The 10,256-nt window shown below is 38.8% G+C and overlaps 2 protein-coding genes across 2 annotated transcripts in view; both read left to right on the top strand.

The window, feature by feature from the left end:
- Positions 1 to 175, top strand: part of nsun5 (NOP2/Sun RNA methyltransferase 5) — a gene marked incomplete in the record, with an annotated part of 3,113 nt that extends 2,938 nt beyond the window's left edge. Inside the window, 1 exon segment of the mRNA XM_062427050.1 lies at positions 1 to 175. Coding sequence (XP_062283034.1) covers positions 1 to 2 — 2 coding nt within the window.
- A 672-nt stretch (positions 176 to 847) lies between these two features.
- On the top strand, positions 848 to 6,293 carry LOC133987615 (uncharacterized). The gene is made up of 8 exons (XM_062427051.1): positions 848 to 928; positions 1,056 to 1,216; positions 1,827 to 1,927; positions 3,521 to 3,607; positions 4,129 to 4,276; positions 5,056 to 5,135; positions 5,246 to 5,339; positions 5,884 to 6,293. The coding sequence occupies exons 2-8, from the start codon at positions 1,105 to 1,107 to the stop codon at positions 6,291 to 6,293; spliced, it is 1,032 nt and encodes a 343-aa protein (XP_062283035.1). The 5' UTR covers positions 848 to 928; positions 1,056 to 1,104.
- Positions 6,294 to 10,256: the final 3,963 nt, after the last annotated feature.

Below are 10,256 nucleotides of genomic sequence, written 5' to 3'. Positions count from 1 at the left end.
GATAAGCGATGTAAAATGAGACTGCTGCAGCAAGTTGTCTGGAGGGATTGCTCTACGACAGGAGGTTTTTCACAGCAGACATTGTGACTGATGGTCACAGGTGTTATTAATAATGTAAACGATCGCTCCGTTCTATGTCTGTGTGAAATAACCTTATGGAGATATGTGGGGAATGTAACTGAAAAGTAAAGATTGTTTTATATGAGTTCTCTGTGTCATCGTTATATTCTCTGAAGTGACTTCACTGCTCCTGGTTTCCTTTATTTACATTTATTTTAGGCTTAGTAACAGCTTTCGGGGTGCAGGTAACCAACAGCCAAGCTTTTTTTTCCCTCTCAAAACTTTTTTTTTTTTTTTTTAATTGAAAAGGATTCATTCGCAAACCTCAAGTCACAGACACCATAACAATTAACACCTCATAACATACGAGCAGACACATTAGATATATACTTTAAATTACGTAAATAATAAAGGTAAAAGAAACATTTTTATAATAGGTCTGCACTCTTCCAAAGTTGCTCTAGAGGTCATCAAATATTTTTAATTTCTTCATAAACTCAGAGGAAAGACTTGCATGTTTTCTCTTTAGTCTCAAAACACTGAGATTATTGTCATCAAGGCCGTTTTAGACTCAGAAAAAGGTTATTTCATTTTCCTCTGTTAAGATGCTGGGTCTCAGGCTGTGAGAGGAGCCAGTGGTTAGATTTTGGTTGACAGTCACCACCAGCCAACCAGCTGAAGAAGCAGCAACTCATTTCCGGTCAAACAGGCTCAGCTATTGGTTGAAATCCTCGTGGCTCATGTGACGGACTTACGCAAACATCTTTTGTAACTTGTTTTCGTAACGCTGCTGCAGAAACTTTAATCTTTTGGCGGCGTCTCATCGAGCACCACTCAGGAAACACGAAGTGAAGTCACTTTTATTGATGTAGGAATTTTTAATGTTTATGACAGCTGTCTAAAACAACGCGACAAGGAAAATAATGTGAACACTAGCTTGTCCTTTAACTATATGCATTGCTTTACAGCCTAAGTAACTCTGTAACTCTTGTTAGATCTGTAGCCCGCTTCTGGAGCAGCTTCTTCCCCGGCCCTGACAGCAGGATGTCCACGGTGCCCAAGGTGAAACTGTCCGGAGGTCTGGAGATCTGCCGGGTCCTGACCGGGATGTGGCAGGTATCCGGGGCGCACGGTCCGGTGGATAAGGCTGGAGTAGGTAAACCTCAACCCTCCAGGAAAGCAATTTAATTTTCCTAGGATGGCGAAGTCATTGGTTGGGTTGGTCAGGGACAGCCAATCAGCAGCAGGGTCACTTGTTTTTAAATCAGATGTTTACACTGTAATTAAGTTGTTGATAGATAGAAGTGTTTATTAATAAATTGTCAGCAACTATAACATCTCTAGCCCATTTGTGGAGGCTGGTGTATAAACAGAATGAATGACAATTTATGAAAACACAGATTTAATGATATAGAACATGCCTTTTAAAGAGGCGAAGGAAGGAAGGAGCCCTGTTTCATGAGTCAATCACTTTTTTCTTTGTATATAAAGGAGACAAACCTATTAATATATGTACAAGGTCTCCTTTAACCTCACTTTGCAAGGGCTGTGCAGTAAAGCTGTGTCCAAATGAAAATGTTTGAACAATAAGTATTTAGAGTTATATTAAATCTGACACTACAAGTTATCTGCACGTTAGTAATGTAACATTGTGACTGTGCAAAAAGACTTCAACAGATCATCTTTGATATGCACTGTTTATACTTACTCTTTCCAGCTATGTGTTACTTAGCTGAACTGTGCTGTTTCCCCTCCTCTCTCTCCAGTCGAGGCCATGCAGACCTATGTAGATGCCGGTCTGACCACATTTGACATGGCAGACATTTATGGGCCTGCTGAGGAAATATTTGGAAGGTTCAACAGCCAGGTACACACACACACACACATTTTAAAGCAAGCAACTGTGATTAAATGAGCACTTAATTTAATCACAAATGCACAGTCTGACATGCTGTTTGGTGAGTTTTTATCTCAACGTATGATACTATTATAAGAGACTTTTGTGTGTGAGGAAATTAAAACTAATCCAGCCTCATCATTTGATGAAAGCTATATAAGTCCAGTATTACACTTATTACAATTACAGTATTACACCCTTTTACAAAATAATTTTCTGTGATGTTAAGAATCTTGATAAAACATAATAGATGGACAGAAAAATGCACATGCAATGTTATTAAGACAGATATTTCTCTTTGTCTACTCAGCTTACTAGCTTGTGTTGTCAAGTAACATTCTTGATCAAAAATGTGCAACATTATTCTCAGTAATCAATATTACAGGACTCTCTTTAAACACACTTTAAAGTTTAATCAAGAAGCATTAAATGAGAGAACCCCAGAACGCTGTTTTAAAGCCACATCCTGCCTGATGTTGCTGACTGATTTGGACCACTAAAACACAAGAGGGAGCTGATGTACTACAGTAGAAAGAAGTTGGTGCTCAATGGTGTGTGTGTGTGTGTGTGTGTGTGTGTGTGTGTGTGTGTGTGTGTGTGTGTGTGTGTGTGTGTGTGTGTGTGTGTGTGTGTGTGTGTGTGTGTGTGTGTGTGTGTGTGTGTGTGTGTGAGATTACAAAAAAGAGACAAAGGAAGAAATAGAGATAGCGAACAAGAGAAACTCAAAGAGAAACAGGCTACTGAAGGAGTTTCTTATTCTGTTTCCTGACAAATACAATACATATGTATTATGTGACATAAGTACGAAAATAAAATTATCCTAACTTATTAAATTATTTCAATTTTTTTTATTGGGTTTGTAGTTGCCTGTGACAGGACCCCCAGGATTACTTTGGGGAATAATGCTGAAATGAAAAGAGCCAATAAGCTTCATAAACCTGTTCTAAATTCAATTATTTTGACATTTTCTTCAATAATACCTACTTAATACAGTTTTATTGAGGTAACTGTGATATAGTTGTATATAGTTGTCATTCACACTGTATATTACTGTGAGCAAAGTCCTGCCCGGATATTGATTTTCTATCCAGTTGTTAGTGTCTGTGTTCTCCACAGAGCTGCAGATACTCAACACACACATTAAGAAATGCTCTCACAGTCCACTAACACGCACACACACACACATACACACTTACACGCGGGTCCTAGTGGGGCTCAGATCAGAGTCTTTGTGGCTGATGTGTTGTGACAGTCTAATGGTATCGACTGTGGTCTCGGCCGTTCACCTGGAATAATGTGCTGAGAATCAGAGAGCTCTTCTCTCACCAAACCATCTTTTCACTTTGACCTCTATTTATTTCGTTACTTGTGCTTTCTTGACTCTTTGTCACCGTTACAGTAAAATAATCAACAAACACCTCTTAACTCCTGCGTCCTTTTAAATAATTTGCATCATAGTATTTTTTGCTGCAGTATAAAACAAATTGTGGTAATAACAGATAGTACTGCAAGTGCTTAATTGAAGTGCTTCTTAGTGTTTATGACTGTTTGTCTGATCTGTAGCTGAAGTCCAAGTCATCTGAAAGAGCCATGCCAGCTTTGCAGGGTCTGACTAAATATGTGCCAAGACCAGGACCAATGGACCGCAAGGTGAGCAGCTGACAAACGGGAGTGACACTCACACTCAGTCTGCCATGTTTTTAACAGTGAGGATGGTGTTATCCACTAGAGAGCAGTGCGTCTCTTTATAAAGAACACTGGTCTACTTAAAAAAATGAAATGCTACATTTCACCTCTGGAGATTTGAGCTCTTTGTTTGAGATCTTAGACCTTCACACTATGCTACAGTATGAATATTCTGAAAACTCAGTAACTATGTTTTTTTTGTGAACTGTAATTGCTCACAGTTCACAGTATTTGTGTTTAATCCACTAGTACATTACTTTTATAATGTATTAGTGCAAACAGATTTAAGTAACTTCTTTTTTTAATTAAATCATTTGGTTTGTCAGAATCACAGTTAAACACACTGTCAGGCAGGTTGTTTTTGAGCTGATGTGTGCAGTGAGAGACCTGCTTGAGTCTGGACCTTTTCTTTTTTCTTTTTAAAGATCCACAGTCAGTTTTACTGTTGAAAGATGAGACAGGGGCTGAGGTGTGTGTCTGTGCAGGTAGTGGAGAAGGCACTGCAGTGCTCCATGACCCGTATGCAGGTGGACAGTCTGGACTGTGTTCAGTTCCACTGGTGGGACTACAGAGACAAGAGATACCTGGACGCACTGGGACACCTGTCTGACCTGCAGCAGGAGGGCCTCATACGTACGTACAATGTGATACACAGTACACACACTGTAAACATGTATAGATAAACATCATACAAAAGACAGCTCAGCTCACTCACACATACGCCCTAGCAGTGTGTTGACTTATTACAGACATATCAGTAGTATCAGGCTATTCAGATATTGAAAAAAGAAATTGAAATACATTAATATTTTAAAATGTACATGAGTTTCTTTACATATTCCAAGTTTGATTGTGTTGAAACAAGAAGTCCATTAATCAGTAAGTTAAATCATCACTGTTTATTTTCTGCTTACGTTTTTAGTTCATCTATTCTATTCTATTCTATATCTAACATTTTAGATTATAATCAGAGAGATTCTTTCCTAAATGGCTGTGTGAAAAACTTATGTTGTGTGCTCCCTGGTAGCCTACTGGTCAAGACACATAACACAGTAGTTTGATTCTGGCAGAATCTTTATTACATGTCATTCCCTTATTCTCAACCATTATTTGCTGTCATCTCTCTCAATTCTCTCTGTTCAATAAAGGCATTAAATATATTTGAAAAGTATATTGACCAGTACATCATTTTATTTTTAATCTTGATTATCATACTCTAGAAGAATTCAGTCCACATATATAATGACACATGTTTAAAGTTGTATGTGATCATTTTCTGGATGGTGTACAGTTTGTCTAAAGTAGGAAAGTTGACGTGTTCATCTTAATGCTCTCCTGTGATCCAGCACCTTTATTTTCATTCTGAGGAGACATCAGGGCACCAACTGTTTGGTCTTGTTTTCTGTTTTCAGGGGAGCTCTCCCTCACTAACTTTGACACACAGAGACTGGAGGAGATCACCAACAAAGGCATCCGCATCTCCAGCAACCAGGTAACACTTCCCTCTACATTCCTCTTCACACTGCTCCATCACACTCACGATTTCTCTCTTCATCTCTCTTTGTGTGTGTTAACAACATATTTAATGTGTCCATCTGGCAGGTTCAGTACTCTCTGATTGATCAGCGACCGGCAGCAAAGATGGAGCAGTTCTGTCTGGATAACAACATTCAGCTGCTCACTTACGGCACTCTGGGTGAGACACAACACTTTATATGAATTATAATCATATCATGTACATTACTTATACATGAATGTTACTCCACTTACACAAAGGAAAGCTTCATGTTTTATGAAGTAAGTATTACATTTACCATCGTGATGTAAAGATGTAAAATGGTGGGCTTCTAAGATGGAGTCAGCCGACATGACGACACATCCTCTCCTCTCTCATCTGCCCTCCCCCTCTCATCTTTTCTCCATCATCTCCCTTTATATCAACCTTCTCCTCCCTCCATCCCTGCATCTCATCCTCCTGCTAACCTCAACGGTTTCCCTCTCTGCCCTCTTTTTCCCCTCACCACTTCTCCTACTTTACTCGTTTTCTCTTTACCTTCACTTACTTTACCTTTTTTCGTCCTCTCTGTCCTCCTCCATTTTAACTGTTCTCTTTCTCCATCCTTTTATCCCTGCCGCCTCCTCCTCCTCCTTCTCTGTTCACTCCATCCCATATTTCCCCTCTTGCCCTCTTTCCATCCGCCCCGTCTCATTTAACTCCTTCTCTCCTCCATCTCTCTCAGCTGGAGGTCTGCTCACAGAGCGTTATCTGGGGAAGGCTGAGCCTAACACCAGGGCGGAGCTTTACACCGCCTCCCTCTCTAAGTACAAGAACGTGATCGACACTTGGGGTGGCTGGAGACTTTTCCAGGACCTCCTTGTCACCTTGGAAACAATTGCCAAGAGACATGATTGCTCGGTGGCCAGTGTGGCAACGCGTTTCGTGTTGGACCGACCTGCAGTGGGAGGGGTCATCGTGGGCTGTCGGCTAGGTGTCGCAGGGGCGGGTCAGCACATCAGCGACAGTCTACGTAGCTGCAGCCCTGACCTGAAGCTCACAGCGGAAGATCTCGCCGCCATCGAAGCAGTGACACACCGCTCTAGGGAACTCATGGCGCTCATTGGGGACTGCGGGGATGAGTACAGGAGATAAAAGGGGGCATGGGGGGTGCACTGACTGACTGACTGGATGTGACAGGTGGAGGGAGGAGCAATGTATCTCACACAGCACAGCCCAATAGTGGAACATAATATATAAATGGAGCTTCTGATGAAGATCATTCTCCAATCTCAGTTTCTGCACAAAAAGACTGTAGCTGCACCTCTGACATAGGTTATAAAGAGCATTCAGCCTAAAATGATGTATTCTCTTTGCTTTTATAAATGTTTTTAAGGTTATATGCCTCATATAAGGTGTAGTTATATTTTCCTCCTGAATACCTGATGCCTGCTTACAATGCTTGAAGTGCTTTTTTTAATGAGGGAGAGAAGTTTCTCATTCAAGCGTTTACATTTAAGTATCCAGTATGTCTTTAAGTCAGAATTCCTCAGTCTTCCTCAGTTGTTATAGCTGTCATTTGAAGTTGTAAGAAGAATTTATATCGTATCAGAACTTTTTTAGAACCTGAATATAATGTTTAAGTGGAATCACTTTATTCTTTACAAAAAAACACTTTAAATGAGCAACAGAAGAAAAATAAAACCCTTTAAAATCATTTTTGCTGCTTCCGTAGCTTTCATTTATTATAGGATTATTTCACCTAAATGACAAAGAAAATGTATCTAGCCATGCGGAGTGTTCAGGGAGGTCTTTGTATCATCCTGGACAATGAGACATTATTCCTGTAAATGTTACTGATGATGTTGATGCTGAGATGTCTATCATAGTGTTTTTAGTGTAAGTGTAGTGCATATAGATATTTTTGTGATTTGGGTGAACTGACCCTTTAAAGGTATATCATTAGACAATGCTCATCAATATTCCTTTGTGTCTGAGAAAATGGCCATGAGGTGGACTTGTTTGCGTGTACAATATGTACAATATCGAGGGGGCAGGGGCTCAATGAAGTGGAAGGAAGTGTAGAACCCTGTAGCACTGTCTGGCCCTACATATGACGAGAAAGCGACAAAATTCATGTGCGCGCGCACACACACACACACACACACATACAGAGAAATGTTAAGCTCCCATCACTCTATAAAATTTGCTTTTATGATGAAGCATGTGCTGGCTTGTGTGAATGGTGAGGGATTGTGACAGTTTGGATACTGTGTGTTTTAACGTATACATGGCTGAGTGCATAATTATCATTTGATCGTTATATACAGGCTGTGTGTAATTTGCATGTACAGTATGTCTGATGAAGTAGCAGCAATGTTGTTTGGCAGGAGGTGTGTGAGCCACTCCACATGTGCTCATATGTACTATAATGTGTGTCTATGCATTAGCGGTGAAGAATCCATACAACAGATTGACAGATAAGCAGACAGATGCTTAGACGGCGGACGGATAGAAACGCCCAGTCTGCTTACGCTCCCAGCACCTTGTAGCGTGTGAACGGTGGACATACACACAGGCGTGCACACAATCTGTCAGTCTGTTTTACTTTTCTCCTTCACACACACAGCTGACACACTCTGTCCACCTCAAGGAGTAGACAGGCTGCTGCTGCTCTATAGGAGCGGGGTCAAAGGTCATTCCGGATATCACATCCAATCTTCTGTGGCTCTTCTCACCAGCTGGAGTTCAGTTAGTGCAGTGCACAAAGGACTGTGAGGTACAGTAAGAACAAAGAGGACCTCATTGTGATTCTGCACAAACTTGTTTTACACATTTAGAAACATGTAATAACTGCTTTCCTTTGAATGCAGTGTGTGTTCAGTGACAGGGGAGTTACTGTTCACATTTAAAAAGTCACATGGTCTTTAGGAGTGTCTTTTGAATGCTGAAGTAAATATCATCAGCAATAAAAGCTGCTTTTGTCTGCATCTAAACCCAGATTTCAATCCTATTGCCTATATCAGTATCATCAGTTAAATACTAAAACGGATGAGTCACTTATTTATTCAAATATAAAAGCGTATATCAGTATATGTGCTGATGTAATGATACCACATTTTTGTTGATATGAATGTGTTAAGTTGAAAGCATTTCAAAAATCCATCTGAAAATTTCAAAAATCAGTGTTACAGTTTAAGTTTTTTTTTTCATTCCATGACCTGCATGACTGATAACGTTTACAGAATCACAATCAAACATTTTCAAGTTTCCTCATTTGTTTCAGTTTTTTTTTTATCGTTCATGTTGGCAACAGAAGAATGCATCAGTTAGGATGTATTTTAATTAAAGCATGAATATAGTGCCAGATCATTGCTTACTGCTCAACCCTCCATGAGGATCTCGTTATTTTGCCAAGCTGCAAAATCCAGTAAGACTAAATCTGAGTTAAAGTTACAGTTGAAATGCCATATGGTAAATGGGTCAATGACGTATAAGGATTTATTTAAAAATAATAAATATGGGAATATCTATTGCAGTAATTCAAACATTAAGAATGTTGAGTACACATAAATACATATGAAAATAGTAAATTAGGTGTTTTATGTGTTTTTCCATCTCGATGAATTAGAACTGACCTTAAAAAAGTCATGTGGTGCGACCATGATCTATCTTAAAATAAATGAATTTAAGTGTTTCGAAACAAATTATTTGCATGTCCTTTAAGTTTTTGTAAATATTAATCTCATATTTATGTTCTATAATGTCACAGTTGCCTTCTGAAATGTATGTAAGACTTATTTTTCCTCTAAATTGCTTAAAAATGATTGAAAAAATTTAAAAATACAATTCAGTTAAGCATACTGTATCAGTGATTAATATTAAAAGTGATATTTTACTCTGAATTTAATACAGTTATTGGTATTATTGGTCGCACCACATGATATTTTGTCACTTTAAATAACAGAAAAATTACTAATAACTTGTGGTTTTTGAAAAGTTAAAGTGATTACATATAAAGGAAAGGTAGGACATATATATATGGTATTTTTTTTTTATCAATGTAAACCTTTTTCTAACTGAAAAAAATGCAGTTAGACTGAAAATATAGGCGTCACGTCATTGACCCAAATATCAGACACACATTAGTTTCATGACGTCACCTCTGCACACCCTTGTACACATGCTGCAGTCTGACTGAATCTTTGAATAGGCCTTTCAATTATTGACACACATAAAATATGCACAGCACATGGTGGCTGTGCGCTTGTATGATCCTACAGATTTCAACCAGTGATCAGGGCACTTTAACCTAAACCTAACCAACAGACTGCAGCAGGTGGGGCTCAGCCATGTACAGAACTGTACATGATTGCATAAAAGGACATAAAGTCGAATGACCTGCAAGTCGTTTTATGCTAACTGTCCCTAAAGATTGGATAAAGATAGGTTTTAAAAAAAAGTCTTCAGGATTGCAGATCCTGAATAGAAATCTTTCGGAGATAAATCATACTGAATCAAGTTATTATTTTCCTTTATAAGTTATTTGTCCTGCAGGAAAAAATACATTTTGATTGATGCTGATACTGTCTTTATTGTTTACTGTTGACAACAAGCTGCCAATGAAATGAATTTGTATATATGTATTAAAACCTGGTTTCTTATGTGTTCCTTTGACTCAATAATGAGGGAGTCAGAGCACTGTACCTCAGTAGTTACTGTTTGTGTAGCTGGTAGGTCAGGACTGAAGTGGAGTTGTGGGATGTTTTGGTTGGAAGATATGTTATTATGTTTGATTAATAATAATATAATCATTATATTTCGGAGTTGATCAGTTCCAAAAGTGTTGGAGGATCTGTATCTGACTTGTTGACCATCCAGTCAGGAGAAGTGTTATCATCACACTATTGCCTAAATGCTGTCAACCCCCATTATTTAATCTTCAGTCTGTTAACCAGACATGTTTTGACTTAGAAGTTGGTAATAACGTATTCTGATGGTGTCTATGATTTAGTCTACGCTGGATGTGCAGGCAGGACATGACAAAGAGACGATCCCTCTTACAAAATGTGGAACTAATAAATAATTAAAAGGCACCTTTGCTTAATCCAATACTCT

Source organism: Scomber scombrus, chromosome 10, assembly GCF_963691925.1.
Source record: "Scomber scombrus chromosome 10, fScoSco1.1, whole genome shotgun sequence".
Taxonomy (NCBI): domain Eukaryota; kingdom Metazoa; phylum Chordata; class Actinopteri; order Scombriformes; family Scombridae; genus Scomber; species Scomber scombrus.
This window is presented reverse-complemented; position numbering and strand designations above follow the sequence as displayed.